General features: G+C 36.7%; 2 protein-coding genes across 4 annotated transcripts in view; both read right to left on the reverse strand.

The window, feature by feature from the left end:
• Positions 1-10053, reverse strand: part of LOC117425966 (synaptic vesicle membrane protein VAT-1 homolog-like) — a 44098-nt gene extending 34045 nt beyond the window's left edge. For both annotated transcript variants that reach the window (XM_034043310.2, XM_034043311.2), the window contains exons 1-4: positions 9702-10053; positions 5307-5436; positions 2811-3026; positions 435-577 (exon numbers count right to left, since the gene is read on the reverse strand). In XM_034043310.2, the coding sequence (XP_033899201.1) occupies positions 435-577; positions 2811-3026; positions 5307-5436; positions 9702-9916 (704 nt within the window). In that variant the 5' untranslated portion in view covers positions 9917-10053. The remainder of the gene's footprint in view (positions 1-434; positions 578-2810; positions 3027-5306; positions 5437-9701) is intronic.
• Positions 10054-14726: 4673 nt separating this feature from the next.
• On the reverse strand, positions 14727-18429 carry bola3 (bolA family member 3). Of its 2 annotated transcripts, none has more exons than XM_058993711.1 (4): positions 18398-18429; positions 16731-16857; positions 15978-16066; positions 14727-15822 (listed from the first exon to the last, which is right to left on the reverse strand). In XM_058993711.1, exons 1-4 carry the CDS (start codon positions 18401-18403, stop codon positions 15757-15759), a joined length of 288 nt encoding a protein of 95 aa, XP_058849694.1. In that variant the 5' UTR covers positions 18404-18429; the 3' UTR covers positions 14727-15756. The 2 variants fall into 2 exon arrangements, with proteins under 2 accessions (XP_058849694.1, XP_033898447.1); XM_034042556.3 differs by lacking the exon at positions 18398-18429 and adding an exon at positions 18251-18391.
• Between the last annotated feature and the right edge of the window lie 1570 nt (positions 18430-19999).

The raw sequence follows: 19999 nt of genomic DNA on the forward strand, positions 1-19999 counted from the left end.
TTTTCAAGCAAATTCTTTCAGATGAAATCTAAACCTAAGAAATATACATATGTAAACAAATACAAAAGTGTGTGACATACAGTATGTACAGCTGCACAGGCTTACATATTTTTTCATAGTGTTACTTTGTGTTGTCAGTTCCCAGTTTGTATGAAGCAGTAAGCTAGTCCAGTCACATAACTTGAATGGAATGATGAAGTCAAGAAATCTCAAATGAGCTCAGAGCCACATGAAGACAGATAGAGAAAATAAATGAATTCCTCAGTACTGGAGCAAAATAACCCAGAAGCACTCAGGATGAGTCCAAACATCATAAAAAAGGAAACCATAAAAATGATATTAGATTTGATTGAAAATGCACGTAAAGCTACTCTTAAAGCAATGCATATGTTGTACTGTATTAAAACATTGGGACAACATGAATGCTTTCTTACTTTTTAACTTCTGGGACATAATCAACGTTTCTGTCAAAGAGATGAGTGACGGAATCCTTGATGGCTTCATGCTTGAAGGGTGAGGCTGTTCCAAAGACTGTGACATTGGGAACAGTGGAGCAGAGCTGAGCGACGGCTTGACCCTGGAAAACAAACCAGCGGACATGGGGGGGGGGGGGGGTTATATATACACCTTTCACACTGTTTTCTTGTGTAAAATAGGAACATTCTGAACCACAGATGGCTGAAATTAACACAGATTTCTTATAAGCCTTAGCCTTCATACAGACAAACCATTCAGACCTATATACCAGTACCTGCCTGTCTAACTACCGGCAGGTAAATTAGTGCCAGCTGATTCTTTTCCTGGCTCAATCCCCTATTTACCTTGTGTGGCTGTTTAAAGGCAGCCACAAGATACACATTTCCCAGTGTGCAGGGCATCTGGCGCACTGTATATTCATATAATAATTTAGTTCTGATTCAAAACCTGCTGCTACAGTTCCTAGATGTGTTCTAAGGTTGCCCGCTGTGGTTGAGATCTTGCATGGTTGGTAATTTCCGTGCCATCCCACCCAGTCAACGCGTCCCATATCCTCAACGTTTAACTAGACAGTATCAGATTGTACTGGTCAGGCAGGACAGAAATTGGTGACATCTACTAATTGGCTCAGTCATCGTGCAGAATTAGAGAACCCAGCAAGTTTATAAATTACTGACTTGAAATCGTTCAAGGAAGTCCCCTGAAAAGCAATTATACTGCTAGTTCTCTTGAATTATTAAAGCCAAACCTCCTCAGAATACATTGGGAAATTGTACTACTGAATATTTCAAAGCACAGGAGCAAGGCTTATATGAACAATCATTGGGCATTAGCTGCCATGATTTACCATTTTTTGGTAAAACAGTGAATGGTAAATGGTAAACCTAAATTAAAATGTATTACTTCTTACAGTAAAAAATATATATGATTGTGTGCACCTTTCTCTATAGAATAAGATCACTGGAGGCAATTTTTTGTATTGTCCATTTTAGTCATTATTTTAGTTTGCTTTTTGAATTGTAGGCATCATACCAGATGGTATCAGACCATAAGTATCAAGTCATGTATTATAGACATCTATTTTTTTTATTTGATATATAAACAGGTATTTTCTTCGTGGTTCAATTTGTGGGGGTTTTCATGGAAACACTTATGTATGCTGGCATTCAGACAGTGAGACTTGTAAGAAATGAGTTTACAGTATTGTAGTTGTCTTTGAACGCATATATCAGGCCAAAACCAATGAACAAAATAATGCATGTAACTTTCATTAAGATTCAAGTGGGTGGTAACAGCAGGTTTAATAAAATCTGGAGCATCAGTTACATTTCTGTAATTTCAAATCACATCCCCTGATGCTGCTTTATATTGTTGCCCTCATTTCAAAATACGTTGATTTTTCAAATGTAATGCTAGACTATGAATTTAAACTGCTCCTCCTGCCTGATATAATACTTCATAACTTCCTCTGCTGCGGATCACATGGTCTGATTGTAGCACAACCATTGTGAGACTGGCCTGCAGCACAGGAAGTGAATAGGTACCAGGACGCAGCAGCAACCACTGATATTTAGCATCTTTCTCCCTTCAGTCCATACAGTACATTATAATGCTCATTTCAGTGTATTGGCTGCTAGGCTATAAGTTTCTTTCTCGGTACAAGTCCATTCTAAATATAATAATTACCAACATGATTAGAACAATTCAATAGCTGTATACTATTGTATTGGGTTTACAAAAGTCAGTGAAAATGTAAGATGCCTGGAACCAAAGGCTTGTAATACTTAATGAGGCTTAGACTTTAGCTTTTGAGATTTGTGCCATGCTGCAGTTAACAGGTTGTAAGGCCACAATGGGAAGCAAGGACGACACTGCTTCAACATGATTAGTTTTAAAGGTGTTTAAATTTTTCGGGGGTGGGGGTTGGCGGGGGGCTGACCATTACTTAGTGTTTACAAACTCTTAATTAATTTGGAAGTGGAAACTTGCAGCTTTTATATATTCATGTATACTAAAAAGTACTTGTTTATTGTCAAAGTTATATATTACAGATACGCAGCACATTACAGAATACTTAACAAAGTAATGATTCAGTTGTTTGAGAGACAGTCCATTTACAGAAATGTGTGTGTTGCAGTCTTTGCCCAATCCCTGCAGTTTACCAGGGCAGCGCACATGTCACTACAGTGTTATTACAGAGTAATTAAAGAGTAATTAAGGGGACTGAAATAAAGTGTTGCCACAGCCTGGCAAGCTGTTTTATTACAATGTTACCGTAGCTTTTGTATTTTCAAGACTCGTACTTCGAATTCAGACTTTAATTAACACGTTACCATCCCTCCTCCGGCTGAGTGAACCAACACAGACATCCCCTCCCTCAGATTGGCAACTTCAAACAGCATCATGTAGGCAGCAACGAAGTTCATAGAGAAGGCAGCAGCCTCTGGGAAAGTCATGCCATCCGGGATCTTATAGACAAACTCCAGGGGAGTGCACACAACTTCCGCCCAGGCATTGTAATTCACAAAGGCCATGACCCGATCCCCGATCTGAAACCACACACAGAAAATAGACATCCACGTGGAACTGAATAAAAAAAAATGTTTACTGTACATGTTGTATGTATATATATATATATATATATATATATATACATATATATATATATATATATATATATATATATATATATATATATATATATATATATATATATATATATACACAATACTGTCATCATGTCTTTCATTTTCAAAAACAGCATTGATTTAAAGAAGATAAGCTGCAGTTAATATAACCAGTTCTACTATTGTCTACTTGGGGCATAAACTGAATTTTGGTCAAAATTGGTGAGGGGATAATGATACAAAATTGTGTTAAGGAATATTTTATACCCTCTGAATTTACAAAATATGATGTTGTATCTGTTTATTATGCTACAATATGTATGTTTACATCCTTATGTATGAATGTTTTTACACTTGTGGATTGGCGTGTTTTATATATGTAGTCACTGTGATTTTTTACCTTGGGTGGTATCTGAGTATTTTTTGTATAATGAGACCAGTATAAAAAATAAAGTGTGTGCACTGGAGGGTTTTCCCCCTTGAGACAGTTGCATTGGAAAATATCTAATAAACTCACTGTTACAGGGGGGAAGGCATTATTGGATTACACCCATAGTTTTCATTTGTATACTGCCCTCAGTAGTGAATCTGCACCTTGCTCAGGCTTGCTTAGGCACTTCCAATCGTAAAATATGCTTATCATGTAAATACTTTTAAAACAAGGGATCTTTAACAAACGATTTTCTAATTTCTCATGGTTTTTGCATGATCAGGCATTCAGTATAACTGCACAGTTACGCAAATTATAGCAACAACTGGTAATGTGATAATGAACAAAGACATGGTATGCTCAGTCTTTATTTCACGGCTCTTAAAAGAATTTTAAACAGCTAGTATAATAACACAGTCTCAGGACAGGCTACCATAATTGAAGGACTGCAGACCAATGCTTTCAAATGCATTTCTTAGCAACTTTATTAAGCTTAGTTTGTTCCTCCCTTATAACGTATGGGTTTAAGTCGGAAGTTTTAGATTACCTTTTTATCTCTGAGACATTTGCACATTCTAAATAGATGTAAAAAAAAATGCAAGCACAGAACCAAAAGATCTTAAGAATTAAAGGGGGATCAGGATAGTATTAGTGTGAATAAGACAATGATTTTAAAACCTTGGCTAGCACTAACAAATAATGAATTTAGGATATGACTAAATGCCCTTCTTACGGAAATGTGATATTCAGACAAAATAAAGAAAAACTTGCATCCCCAAAATAAAATGAATAAATCACAAATAATTATACCTGACTACTGTCTTGTTAGTATCAGCTCAGTACTTCAGCAATGATGCCCCTCACTATACTCAGTACTGAAACAATTTTATCAGAAAAAGACTCTCAATGAATCCAGTATAAGAGCTTGCTAATGATTGCTTCCTGTAGCCTTTTATTGAAAGCTGCTGAATGTCTGATTTATTTTTCTACAACACAGATGTAAAGAGGAGGGCATTTGTGCTCAGGAGCGGTCCAAACTAGCTGTAAAATATGAGTGTAAGGCATTTTAATATTGACACAAGGGCACCATGACTTTTCTTGGGTTGTTTTAAGTCAGAGACAATGGGCACAGCTGTTTTTCTGTTTGCACAATTGCAAAGTTTTTTTTTCAGCAAGGTCAAAAACAGATTTATTTAATTAGTATCATCTTGTGCACCCATTGGACAAGGGCCTACATTAGCTTAAAGCAGTGACAAAACAGCTTATCCAGGGGTATCTGGCCAAATGCCTCGCAGTCCAGAGACAACACAATGGCTAGGTCCCAGGTATTACATTCTTAATTGCTTATAAAGGTCCATTTTGACATAGGTATTTGTTGAATTTTCTATAATAAACCATTACCATTAGCAAATGACTTCTGTTTAAATATTTAAAGCATGGTTTGGGAGAATGACTTCTAGTTAACAGGATGACTGGGCCCACAATGAATAATCTCCATTGTACAGCACTGTATGTCTAGATAACTGCTAATGTGTGTATTTATTTTAATACTTGACAATTCTTGCACACACATTTCATGTTTTTAATAACCACAGATTTAGTGATCTAAACCCATCTGGAGACATGCTCAGTGCAGAATTTCAATACAAGTTACCAAAATAACGCAGTCAATCAATTCACACACCTTTTACTGTCAGCAATTAAACACTTGCAAGGGAATTCAAACCTCCTGACTGTAACGTTTATCCTTACATGCATGGATTTTTACACACCTCAAATCCTTTAGTGTTTTCTCCTAGAGCTTCAACAATCCCAGAGCATTCAAATCCAGGAACAAGAGGAGTCTTTGGCGGGTTATCGATATTTCCTTGTCGAACCATCAAGTCTAAAAAGTTCAGGCCACTACAGGAAAACAACGAAATCAGGGTCACTCTCAAAATCAAAGATCAGCTCATGTATAGGATGTGCTCTTGTCAAATCACTGCAGTCACAAACTGGATTGCTATCATTATTGACATTTGCTCATTAGGGTTTATACTATGTAGTAAATATGTCTAGTATTTTTTGTATTTAAAATGTTAGGCACCACACTCTTTGAAAAAAAAGGTTCTGTGTAAAACCATACATAGCGTTCATTAGTGAGTTTCCTAAAGTACTTATTTTATTTCGGTTCTATTCAGGATTTTGCAGTTGCCAGCCATAATACCTTGTGTGCAGTGGTGTTCCTGTGTAAATAAACTACTGCCCATGACCAAAACAGATTATTATATTTTGGGATAGTAGAGAGTTCTGTATAGTTTCATAGAGAATGTAAGTTTGTGGCAAAGTGGTTTGCAGTGCGCAGGTGTAGAGGCGATGCAGTGCTCAAGACAAGGACAAACAACACAGTACTGGTGAAATGGTGGTTTATTTATAATCCAAAGTCTGATGACAACAGTGAAGAAATGGAGGGCTGGCAATACACAGCGATGTGTGTTGCACGGTTCAATAAACAATGGGTTGCAGTCCCAAAATAATACACAGTTAAACACACACACAAAACATAGACAAGGTCACAAGTCCAGAGTGAGTGCTGTAGTGCTCGTGGTGAAATACAATTTTAATCTGTGAACAATGGTGCAGTGTTGTCCGGGTTTGTGCTGGCCTTTAGCGAAAGCTCCGGATCGTGTTAGCCGTCTAATAATAACAAACAGTACAATTAGACTTGACAAAACAAATAAAACACTCACAGTTATATTTTGCTTGTCCTTTAGTGTTCTCTTAACCATAAACAAAGGAACAGATCACCTCGACATGTCCCCTATTTTAACCTTCAGTCATGCCCCCTTGGTTAGAGAGTGCAGCTGTTTCTCCTCCAATCCGCGGTTGCCACATCGCTTTCCCTTTGGAGCGATGACTTAATGTACCGCAGCTGTGCCCCCTTTCTAGATGGCCAACTTCCAGCTAACCCTGGGAATGAATTGTCGGGCCATCCAGTCCAGGGCACCCTGTTCCCTTTACACAGTGACCTCACAGGTCGGGAGGGAGATTTATCACCAAGAATCATTCTGTCTGTCACAAAGTTACAATTAGAAAATCCTGTAGTCTGCCACGTATCTTAATTGTACATGGTCATGTGCTGTATCATGTCCAGTAGATCCACTGTGCGAGAGTTGCGTTCAGCTATTCAGCAAGAATGAGAGGAAAGCAGAATGATCTCTCTGACTTCATAAGTGGCATGATAGTCGGTGCCTTCATTGACCAAGACACTCTGCCAGGCATTCCTGCAATGGCAATGCTGCAGAAAACTACCACCTTAAAGCATAACTCAGGTCACAAGCCTGACAGATCGAGCAGGCATGTGCAACGGGTTGGGACATGCTACTGGATTGCTACAGTGGCCCAAATTATAAACCTTCAGCACTGGACAAGACTTTGCTCCTACTCATTGTCACTCTATTACAGTCGGTGGAGCTGATGACACAAAAGCCACACTCTATGAGCCAGAGGCCTTCTTTTGGATTTATACTGTATGTCAAGCATTTTCACAGGAAAGAGAACAGATGACTGACATATTGTGAGCTTGTTGGCATGCCGTGGTAAAGCTGTTAGCAGCCAGATATCTGCTACTTGTTTCTGAGTCAGTAAATGCTGTTGGGATTAGGAATTGTAATATTGTGTATATGCTTTTATGTTTCCCTTTTAGATTGATAATGTATGACTTGGTTTTAACTATGGACAGATTAGGATTCAGCTCGGGTTGCACTGGGAAGCAGAACCCTGTCTTCACAGTAATGGCTCTGCATGGTATTCAGCATGTCAACAAGGAGAATGTAAACCGTGTGCAGTTAAATGTCACAAAAACTAAGCAGATTGTATGTGGCAAATCAGACTTTAAAATGTTCATTATAAAATGCCAGGCTAAAACTAAAAGGCAAGTATCAGACAAAAGTTTCAGCTAAAGCTGTTGCCTATATAATAGCTGTAACGCTTGACAACATGATTTAATTATCAAGTTGACACATTCATTGATCCATTAAATTCAATAAAAACTACAAGTAATGCAATAAGAAACCTTATCTGAAGGCATTGAAAAATAAACATTTATCTTCTTATAGTTTTACCTCACATTCATCATTACACAATACATTTTTGTTAAGAATATAGCACCATGTAGACTCAATTACAATATACATGGTTTAATGTACTTCAATGAAATATTAATAATATGGCCTTGAGGTATTTTAATGTTCTGACCCAAAGCCATATATTTGTTGTTTCAAGCTAAAGAATATATGCAAATAAAGTAGAATCAATACATAGGAAACATAATAAAATCCAGCCTAAGTGATAAATAACCACACAGCAGAGCAAAATAAACAGTGTAGCAGGACATCATCACACTAACTATTTGTAGTGGCATTCATTTTGAACTAATTCACCCTTATTAAATAATGAAGGCAATGCATGGTTTCACACTCTACCTTGCTAAAAAGGGTTTCCACATGTTTTCTGGGCTAATTCCAGTGTATGTGTTACATTAAATATTCTGGGATTGGGCAAAAAACTAATTGGAAACACCTGTGATATTTAGCACACACTTTTGAGTAACTGTCTCTCACATGATTGATTATTAAATTAAGCAAACCCGAGACTGTAATATTTATCACCTGATCATCCTGATGCCTTTTTTTTAAAAAAATTTAAAATAATGTCATGTTTGAATCTAGTTTGATCAGAAGTCAGTCAAGAAAAGTATTCCTCTAAATACTGCAAACATCCACGGAACTGACGCACTTTTATACATTTCATTTGACCTTACGATATGCAGTACCCAATGCTTTCCCTTAATTCTGTGTGGGTGGGATACAAACAAAACACACTAAATGATATTAATCAGAAACCACACAGTAGACGACAGGAGTAACTGAAAAACAAACTGAATACAATATAGTGCTTTCATGCAGAATCTCCAGAGCACTGAGTTTAAAACCAGCAAGTGAGAAAAACATCAAACAGATCAGTTTTGGGTCTGGATTTAAAGGCAACCACAGGGTCAGAGCGTACTGAATGATGGATCTATACAGGGCTGTTCCTATGATGGACCTGCTGCGGAAACTCCCTCTATTGGACAGTAAAGGAAGTGCAGCCTCCCTTTTCTTTCAGACCTGTCTTGCCTATTGTGACTGAATATTGACTTCTAGCAGGGAGATGCAGCTTTATTATTCTTAGTTTATTTGGCAGATGCCTTAATCCAAGGTGACTTACAGGTGTTACAAGGATATACAAAGTCACAGTGCCAAAACAATATTTAATATTTAAATACAGTATAATACAGCTGTGTTTCATATTACAGAAAGCGTGCCAAATGTATTATTCAATGGAGTGTGAATTGCCATTTACAAACATGTGTGATTCCTCCCATTAACTGTACTAAAGCATACACTATTGAACAACTGCTGTACAGATTTAAGGAAGCATCCATTGGTCTCACAAAAAACTCTGTTAGGAAAAGAATGTGATAGATTTTCAAAGTGTATTGATATTTTGAGAGTGGAAATGCTGGAAGGTACCAAATTAAGGTAGCTGGAAAATGCCAATATGACATATATGAAACAGTCTGCATACTATTCCTTTTTTTCTTTTATGTATTTATTTATTTATTTTGTGATCACATTCCAGCAACCTTTCCGATAGTTCAATTTACCTGAGTCGCATTTTTTGTTTTGTTTTGTTTTTTTCATAATAATCCCGAAATCAATACATCATATGCATAATAACTGTCAACGTGATTAGTTTACTGTACATGTATTTCCCGACAGAATTCAAATTGAGTAGTGCGCGCGCACACACACACACACTTTGTGAATTACAGTTGTTATTAGCATGACTATTTAGTTATGTATCTGTATTTGTTCAATGCATGTATAAATTGCCACACCATATAATGAAAACGGCGAAAGTACATGACCGATATCCTGTGTGTCTTACAATTGCTTTATCACATTCTTCACTACCGGTAATACAACTATACCCTGCAAAACTTGAAAGTGGCACTGCAGACAGTGCATCAGTATGTTAACCTGTGGTGCTGTGGTTATCTGCATCAATACTAACTGTAATACTGGAGCTTTCATGTTTTTTTTTGTTTTGTTTTGTTTTTGGAAAAAGTAGAGAGTGAACATTACCAGGCTTTAACTCGGATTTTGACCTCCCCCTCCAGAGGTTCCGGCATTGCCTTCTTGGTTACCCTGAGCTTGTTGAGCCCCCCAAACCCAGCCAGGACCACGGCACGCATCTCCTTGGTGTCCCCTACAGTCAGCACACTTTCCTGATCCTTGCCTCCATCCTTTTCTATCATATGTTCAGTCTCCTCTGCTTTCTCCACTCCTTCCTTTGCCATAGCGGTATAGCTTTGGCAGACAGTAAAGACGCTGAAGAACTGGTGAATTTCTCCCCCTGTATTTTCTCCTCCGCACGTTCAACGTGTAGACTGTTCAGTACAGTTGTGAACCTATGTATGCAATGGCTGCACTGATTTTTTTTTTTTTCTCCCCTCACGCTTGCCACCAGATTACCGTAAAACTCCAAAGAAACATGCAGTTAAAAATAAATGCAGGTCAACCTGCTCATCAACCAGGCAACACCCATCTGCATCAATCAGTTATATCGTTTTGACACATCACTTCACTTTACCATTTGTATTTATTTATTTTTTTCTTCAATAAAGCTCCAGTTTCTAGTTCAGGTAAGTGTATACATGTGTTGGATTAAATAATAATAATAATAATAATAATAATAATAATAATAATAATAATAATAATGCATTTATAGTGGTTAAATATAGTTATGTATCAAATGACCGTTTTTATTTACCATTTTATAAAAAGTCACTTCATATTGATTAATTTGTATTACCCTAATCCTAGCCTCATCATAATTACATTTTTTTTACAGTGTAACAGAGAACATTACAGGTAATTATATCCATCTTTATACTATAATTACTGGTAATTGTCGAGTAAGACCCTGCTCTTTTGTAATTGTATTGACAGTATATGAAGTACTCAGTAGACAAAAGAAAACAAGTACTAGGCATTTCAATGTTTAATTTGCAGCAGCTGGTTTAAATGCAGATCGAGTCCATTTGTTCCATGCTCCAACATGAAACCATTAGGCATATCATTCAAATTTGTTTACAGGCGATTGATTCAGTCAAGCTGAGGTTTTGCAGGAAGTCTAAATTATCCTTAAGAATCACATGATCTTCTGTTAAGCAAAATACTAGTTGTCTTTTCCCTAATGAAATACCTATTGGTAAATGTAAAGAAGATACGTGGTATGTTTAAAGAGACGGGTCATGATGTAAATCATTATCACTGTTCACTCTTGCAATCTGTTGAACATCTTTTGGTCCTTTGCTGGTATGTTACACTTCTATTTGAAATGTGTACTTGAAACATTTGTAGATACTGAATTGTGTAAGTGTAAAATATAAGCAAGATATCTTAAACAGAAGAAACTGGAGACCAGAAATCCTACAGCTAATGTTTATGTGAGGTAAGAACATGTATTTTAAACTCTTGGGTTGCACTCATTTAAGGACTTTTGACACGTACAAAATACTCTCCACAAGATCAACAGGTACCCTGATTTTTCTTGGTAGTTCTATGCTGCTATAAAGTTCAAGATATAGATAATATTGTTTATATTTTGGTTTGGTATTAAAATAAAATATAGATAAATGCATTACGTGCTCAGGTCTCGGATGTACCTCGGTTCTTCACTGCCAGACGCCTAGGTCTCGCAGAGTGCTGAGGCGGTTTCCATGGTAATGTCATTAACTACACAAACAGGCCTTTGCATCACTACCTCAGGCCAATGAGCTCTGAATAGAGGCGCACACCAAAGTGCTTGTGCTAGATATGACTCAGTGCAATGACGACGCACAGAAGTCAGCAGACACTTACGTTCAAAGAAGCATGAGGGGATGATGAAATCAGACACTCTCATTTTACACATTAGGTATGTCAAGAAAGAGTAACAGTAGCTCCTTTTGCTACAGAGTAATTGATGGTCTAGAATTGATTTTAAAAAGGAATTGGAACTGAAAAAAGGGAATTGAACCCAACCCTGCTCGTTACACAGAAACTACATTACCTTGGTGTGATTCCTGCAGACTAGTTGTTTTATCTCTCTCTCTCTCTCTCTCTCTCTCTCTCTCTCTCTCTCTCTCTCTCTCTCTCTCTCTCTCTCTCTCTCTCTCTTTTCAGTGTGATTCCAACAGCATAGCAAACAGAAAACATTAACATAGTCATATTATTTACGTCTGAATAAAGGGTTTTACAGGAAAGCATGCAGAGGGAGCAATGGAAAGATCAAGGGCAGATCAATTATAACGAGCAAGAAACATTGGATGCCCTTATCTGCATTACAGCTTCAAGTCTTTATGGTGTTAATTCCCTTACAAAAACACAGGTCCAATAAAATAGACCTTATAAATTAGGGGATCATTCAATATCAAATTTTAAAAGCATTGGCCAGCATGCATTCAATTATACTGACTTAAATACAAGCTATGGAGAGCTTCTGAGATAATGTTGACTGCACTGAATTGACAGTGAATAACAATTGTGACCATTCAGTACCAGCTCATTAGTGTTATTCAATAGACCATAATCCAATTATTGTCTTGTTATTGGGTCAAAATGTCATATCTGTTTAAATGTGTGATTATCAATGTAAAGTATAATGGCTCATGTACAGTAAATGAACATCACAAGCCCAGCCATAATCCAGTTTCACTTCAGCATTGATGGAAATATCTTATTTATTAATTAAAATATAATCATAACATACCCCTTGGCAAGACTATAAATAATTCCCATTACTGGTGACAGTATCATGAAAAAGTACATATGTTGGTCACAGTGCTGTAACAGAATCTCATCATAATCGCACAAACAGTTGCCAAGATATTGTCTTCCTTGTCTGTTTTGGAAAGAGGGTTCTTACACATCACAGATTTAAATAGTGTATATGATAGTTATGCAGAAAAAACGCGACCAGCGACCACAATTCTCTTGCCCAGCAACGGACACAAACCTGTATTAAGCACCCTTACACAGGGCTACTGTAACAGAGTGGATTTAGTGAGTTTGTATGCACATTTGATTTGAATTTTCACTTACACATATTTTTATTATTTTGCACTTTATTTTAATTTGTACCTTCAAGTTTTATGATTTAGAATTGAGCACCTTATTTTTTGTGTCATATTACATCATCTGGCTTTTACAGTGTATGTAAGACACACATAATTACAGGAAAGCATGTCAGAGACAAATAGAAAATTCATATGGGCCCTCTTTTAAGAGACCACCTGTGTTAAGAAGCCACTAAGTGTCCTTTGAGTGGTCTCTGAATACAGGTTTGACTGGATTACCCAGAACAAAAAAAAAATTACATTAAATTATGTCACAAAATGCTGATAGGAAACAGAAGTAGGGAAACAGCAGGAATGTAAACATGTTTTAATGGAAGTATATCTTTGTAGAGGATGTTGGTAAAACACATATAGCTCTTTCAAAGCAATCAATTGCATAAGTCTATAGAATGGGACCTACTTTAAAAGTCTAAACAGCATAAGACTTTTTTTTTTAAGTCAATACATAGTAAATTACTTGGGAAACATTATTCAGATTATAGAGCTTGAGTTATTTTTGAGCCATTCATTTTGAGATTAATACAGTAGACCTCCAATAATAATGCATTTGTAGAAACATTTATTCTAACAGAAATCAATAACAATCCTTAAAATGTGGAAAGAAAACGAAATGTCCAACATCTGATTTGGGTAGCTTATCAGCAGTGACAGATGCAGTTGAAAGGGAAGTGTCATGTTATTTAGAGATATTGGGAAATTATTTTAACCTTCATCTTTTGTCAAGGGGTGCCATGGCTTAATCTGCTGCGCAATGGGAGTCTTATCTGTCCCCATTACTGGCAGTATGTTATAAGGCGCTTATCACAGGTCACAGCTTGCCTCGGAGGTATCTCTTAGTAAGACTGCTCTCAAAGAAAGGTAGCAGATCTTCAACATCAAAGACTCCATCAAACCTTGGCTTCTTCCCCAAAGCCAAAACAGCAACAAGTAAAGCCAAAGTTGCAGTAAGCCCCCATATCAGATAGGATTTGCCAGTTTTGGGCTCCTCATATGTGAAGAAATGCAAACGTCCTGGCAGCCCTGGATTGGCTTGGCCAGTGTGGCGTGCTGGGTTAATGAAATAGTGCAATGGAACCGTGAATACATCACTCACTTCATCTGGACTGGGTTGGGCTTGGAAGGTCTCCTCAACGAAAACCATCACTGGTGTTACTAAAATGCCTGCCTTGGGGGGAGGGGGGGCAGCGTATCCGACTGCCGTGGGACCAGAGTAAGGGTGGATATGTAAGAAATTGGATGAATGAATTCTGTTTTAAATCCCATTATACACAGCTGTAACAATTACTATATTCACACAATTATTGTTTTGAGATTCAGCTTTTATTAGGGAGCTCCCCTAAATCCCTTGTTTAGAAAGATACAGGGTATTAATACTTGTGACGGAGTAGCCGTCTACCTTGTGGGTGCATGCATTCGCTGCTGAGTGTCAGGCAGGAGATCGAGACAGAGGTTGAAGTTGATACGCTGAACAGCTCACCTGACACGGAGCACATACAACACAGTGTACGAAAACTTTGGTGGGATCTACAATCTCTGAACTAATCTCCTCTGTTCAATAATAAACTAACGTTGCTGAAGAGCTTGAACATGGATATGCGACGGATTACTGCATTTTTTTCTATCCACAAGGGCAGTGCTGCATGGGGAAAGGTTAACTGTTACATTGTAATGTACCAAAAGTATTAAGAGATTAGACACGTTTCTGAAAGCTCTACTGAGGAGACAGGGGTGCTTTAAATTGTTCTGGTTGTATCATAGGGATACACTATACACTAAAAGTAATTTTAATAGTATTTGGATCTATATAAGGACGGGACAGAGATTTACCTTGCTAATAACTGGAACAAGTCTGCCAATGACTTTCATCTTGTCTGGTGTAAGACCTATTTCCTCCCTGGCCGGAGAGATGTGTCGATTTCATCGTGGTTCTTTGGCCCACACTTACCTCCAGCAAAGCATCCCCCCCTCCCCCAAAAGAAAAAACATATACTGTTCAGGGTGAACACAGTCTGTTGGTCACTTTGCATTGAAGAGGTGGAAAAATCATTCAGTGCAGAGCATGGAGATGTGGCATTTTAAACCTTCTCTTCCATTTACGTTATAGAATTATGCCACGTGGGTTGAAATGCTTCTGAAAGATGTGCTGTATGTACAGTAAAACAATAAGGGGTAACCTGAATTTATGTTGTATGACACCCAGACCAAACCCTATGCAGTAGAGTATAGGACACTAACAGCATGCACTCATAATACTGTAGGTGGTGTTGTTCACAGATATACTGTAATAACAGGAGGAGTGGACTGAATTAGCATTAACACAACATTTCCCTAAAAACGGTGCAAAGTGCACTTCGAAGTAAAGATCTTTAGCATTTTCTCCAGGATTTCTTTCAATACCCATAAAGAAAAATCAGGATGGACAAAGATCCAGAAAGATGATTTTACACAGCAACGAATAACAGTGACATTAAATCTACTATTATAGCTTTTGGAAGCACCACTCCTCATTCCTCTGCCTAGCTCAGGTTGCTGTATAACCATTTCCATAACTTTCTCCAAAATAACAAAACAAAGAAGAAGAAAAAAATTATAGATTTGTATATACTGAACATGGAAGCTGAATGTGTACATGAGGTCAACAGTTGTATGGTATTAAAAATGTGACTGGATATATTTTCCAATATGCAAATGTTGAGTACAGTACATTTCCTTTCTAGGTTTGGTAATAGCTTACATGCTCTACAGCACAAAATAATTGACTTTACTTTTGAGTGCACAATTAATGTACAGTAACGGTACAGGCCATCTGAGTGAATAAAATATTCCTGATCAGGTATTTAACATCGTTTTGTCATTGTCATGCTACATTCGTTCTCAGTACCCCCCCCCCAGGATGAAAGTGGATTTAAGTGGCATTTGTTTCAACTGTTATTCTGTCTTCAATTGCTTTCGACCTCCTCTGGCATATCCATTGTCCAACGAGGACAGTCTCAAGTCTCACAAGTCTGTATTTCATCCTATTGTTTAGGAACAGCAGTAAATATTCTGAGTCCATGCATGGCTTTAATTTCATCTTTCAATGCCTGGAGGGAAAGATTAAAAAAAAAAAAAACATAGTAAATAGAAACCCTGACAGTTTTGAGCTTTGTTAGGTTTATAATTGCATGTGCTTTCTTGTTTTTACACACAATACCCACAGTAACTGACTTTTTAAACAAAATTAAATGAAACACAAGACCTGGTTGACCAGCTGGTGTTGATGTACTGTTTTTTTCCCCTTAAATTCTTCAGATTCTATATGGATTTCATACATGGATCCACAGCCACCTAGAAAACACACAGATGTGCATTAAACATTTATTATTATTATTATTATTATTATTATTATTATTATTATTATTATTATTATTATTATTCCAAGTCCCTTGTTATCTATTGTGCAGCCAAAAGATGAACAGCAAACTGTATTTTCTTGAACTTGAAACGGTAGGTCATTTTTGCATTCATGCAACATTCAATAAAGTGGTGGAGTAGCAGTGTGCAGTAGTGGTTAGGGCTCTGGACTCTTGACCGGAGAGTTGTGGGTTCAATCCATGGTGAGGACACTGCTGCTGTACCCTTGAGCAAGGTACTTTACCTAGATTGCGCCAGTAAAAACCCAACTGTATAAATGAGGAATTGTATGTAAAAATAATGTGATATCTGCTAACAATTGTAAGTCGCCCTGGATAAGGGCGTCTGCTAAGAAATAAATAATAAATAATAATAATCCTCATCAGGTCATAAAAGACTTATTATACAACAATAAAAAGTATGCCCAACACAATTGTACGTAGGGTACTTATTTATTTCTATGATATGTATTATTTAAAAAATAAATAAAAATAATGTAGGAAACAAGAATGGTATCTTAAAATGCATCCCCACTGGATTGCTGTAGCCTGTATTCTGAATAGGTGTAAGATTACGGACAGTTTGAAATATGACTTGCCTGAAATATCTACTACTTTAAGAGATGCAGCCTGGGGGAACTTCTCTTTCAATAGCTGAGAGATTCTTACTTCTCCATCAGTCCCCGAGGTCACCGATCTTTGAATAAGGCTTGTAGTTAAGAGAGTCTGTAGAAGGAATACATTGTTTGAAATATGTCATCAATAACAGAAAGTATATGCAGGTCATTTTACAATAATGCGTGTTATTAAATTAGCACTCTGTATTTAAGAACAATCTTTCTACAATCAAGAATATATATTATTAGAAAACAATTCAGTATCACAGTAGAGCCATCATCGACGGGCACTATAGCTTAAATAGAACTTCTGACGCCTTTCTCGTACATTAACGACATGTCTAAACTGCTAGGGCCCGGACCTCATCAAAACTTTGACAACCCGCTAATCGCACTTAACAAAACTATTTAATAGCGAATTTTTTATTTATTTATTTATTTTTTTTTGTAAGTATCTTCTTCTACTCATAAAAAGAAAACGCCATTAAATACATTTTTGTTAGGTGAGATTACCGGGTTGTCGAAGTTTTGATGTGGTCCCAGCCTAGATTCTGTTAGATAACATAACACTATTTGCCAGCAGACCCGGCGCGTATTGGAGACCAGGCGTTTATGTTAGATCTCTAGCTTCCCATGCTTCATGCGGTCATTGAGAAGCCGCAACCTTGTAGCAACATCGTAACTCTATTTAAACATTACAGCAACATTGTTAAAATGTTGTGCGTCAGTGGGAACTAAGTAACAGTTTTGTTTTATAACAAAATTAATTTGTATTGTACACCCTCAAGTGTAAAGTGAAAGTATCATTACGGTGTTTTTTATATGCACTGGTTAACAAGGATACGGTATGAAAAACATTGGAAAATGAACAAGCAGTACGAATTTATATTTAAAAATGAATTAGATCTACCATTGTTATAATAATAATAATAATAATAATAATAATAATAATACAAACTTATACATTTTTTTAATGAACAATAAAAGCATTAAGTATCGTTATCAAAAATAATGTATTGTTTAATCTCAAACTTGTACATTGTTAATACAACAAAACACGTTAAAATGCACCACGAGGTTTGTATCTGACCTACTTGCACGGTTAAAATTATCAAAACAAGTAATAACGTAATAACTGCATTAAACAAACATGCATTACATGTAGGCATTCCTTAAATTACGTTTTCTATTGTTATTATTATTATTAGTATTATTATTATTATTATTATTTATTACTGAGAGTCACTTTCATCGCTGTCACTTATTCCAGTTCATTACTCTCATGCTCCTCCTCAACTTCCTCAGCTTCAATGGCAATGAGAGACCCGGCGTTTATTTACAATATTTGCCAGCAGTCCAGCGCGTATATGGAGGCAGGCGACTATTTGAAACCCAGCAATTATTTGAAGTTTTACGGTATACCTACCGGTGCACTACAAAAAAATGAATTTGCAAGGATTTACATTTACTGTAAACTGACTGTATTGATATGATGTACTTACTCTAGTCTTGCGAAGGAGCCTGTTAATTGAATTCATTGTGAAAATTCGTTTGTATATTTTACTACCTGCACGGACTAGATAAAACAGAATAACTTTCAAAACAACCAAATCCCACAATGTCACTTTCTTTCAGTCGCAGGAACATACCGTCATTAACTTTTTTTTTTTTTTCCTGTATCTGGCACCCTCTGTTGATTGAGAAGGAAATCGCACGCTCCTTATATAAAGAAAAGCATTCTGCTAAACGTAATTGTATTTCTTCTACTCAAAAACACCGATACAGCATGTGCTCAAACATTTTACAAAAATGTATGCTCTCAGTGAATTCAAAATGATTTATTATTTCTGTATTTACGTCATTTATGACATGCTCATTGCATGTTAATAATATAGTTATGGACAGTGATCTTGACTAACTTTTAACATAATTAAGTATGGCAGCCATCAGAAACATTCATCATATACTGCAGCAATGAACCTAAGGTTGTGGTGGTAGAGCCTTCCACATGTCAGTGCTGTGTGTTTTACGTGTTTCAACAGCAGCCGGTTAAAGTGTCATAATGATCCCTGTATTGTACATTGAAGGAGCTAACTAATTCCGCTCTAAACAGTAACTGTATTCAAATACTACATATCAAAGATTACAATGTGGTGTATTAGGAAAATATAAAAAAAATGCCCTTTCCTAAATTCAGGTCCATTTACACTACCACACTAATGGGGCATTAGTATTGAAGTTGATAGGGGTCGTATGGAAGATGCTTAAGGTGTAATAACCAAAATATTTTCTTTTCCCTCCAACAAGCAAAATAATATTCGCTGTTGATCTTTTTTTGTTTCCCAGACTATATTTCCTGCCACAGCACAGTAAGTTAACTCTGTGCATTACAGGTCTTTAAACCCCTCCCAAGTTTTACATTCACATTCTGTACTGCATACAGGGGGCTATTCTTCTGACACTGGGACTGAAAGCTATTGAAGATCAGATTAGTTCATTTTCATCATTAGCATATCGAGATGAAATCAGTTTCACTTGCGAGACTGCCGGCTGGCAGCACTTAATCTCTCAAACTCCCATTAATGGTGACCAAATGAGGGTCTAATGCACAGAACGCAACCTGACTAAAATCGCATAAGCAAACATGAGGGCTGTGAATAAACTAGTGCCAGGGAAATATTGGAGGTTGGTGAATTAATTTATAAATAGCGTGTATACAAAAACATCATACATACAGTTGACTTTTGTGTAATGTTGCAGGTTGTAGACTGCAAATGGAATGGATGGCACCCCCAGTTTAAATTGGAACCAGATGAGATTGAATTTCACAGACTACTGATTTCATGGCGCAGGTGGAAATGTGGAATAAGTGAGGTCAGGTGGGGTCATTTTACCAGGAAGTGAATAGGTATAAAATCTAAAAAATAAATTAAGTACTTGCAAAACAAAATGACAGTGTTGTGGCAATAGGAGGGTTTTTTTTGAATGCCTTAGTTATCACACCTTTAAGGAAGCAATAGTATCATTGTTAGTATAATTGTGGAACATACATATATAGCACTTACTATATTGTATTTTGGTGTTAAATAATTATTTGTTTGGTCTCAAACAGCAGTGATTTATGAGGACATTTCAAAGTGAGTTTGTTCATCTAAAATATTTGTATTTGCTTGCGATTGTAAGTCGCCCTGGATAAGGGCGTCTGCTAAGAAATAAATAATAATAATAATAATAATAATAATAATAAAAAT

This window comes from Acipenser ruthenus, chromosome 20 (genome assembly GCF_902713425.1).
Source record: "Acipenser ruthenus chromosome 20, fAciRut3.2 maternal haplotype, whole genome shotgun sequence".
Taxonomy (NCBI): Eukaryota; Metazoa; Chordata; class Actinopteri; order Acipenseriformes; family Acipenseridae; genus Acipenser; species Acipenser ruthenus.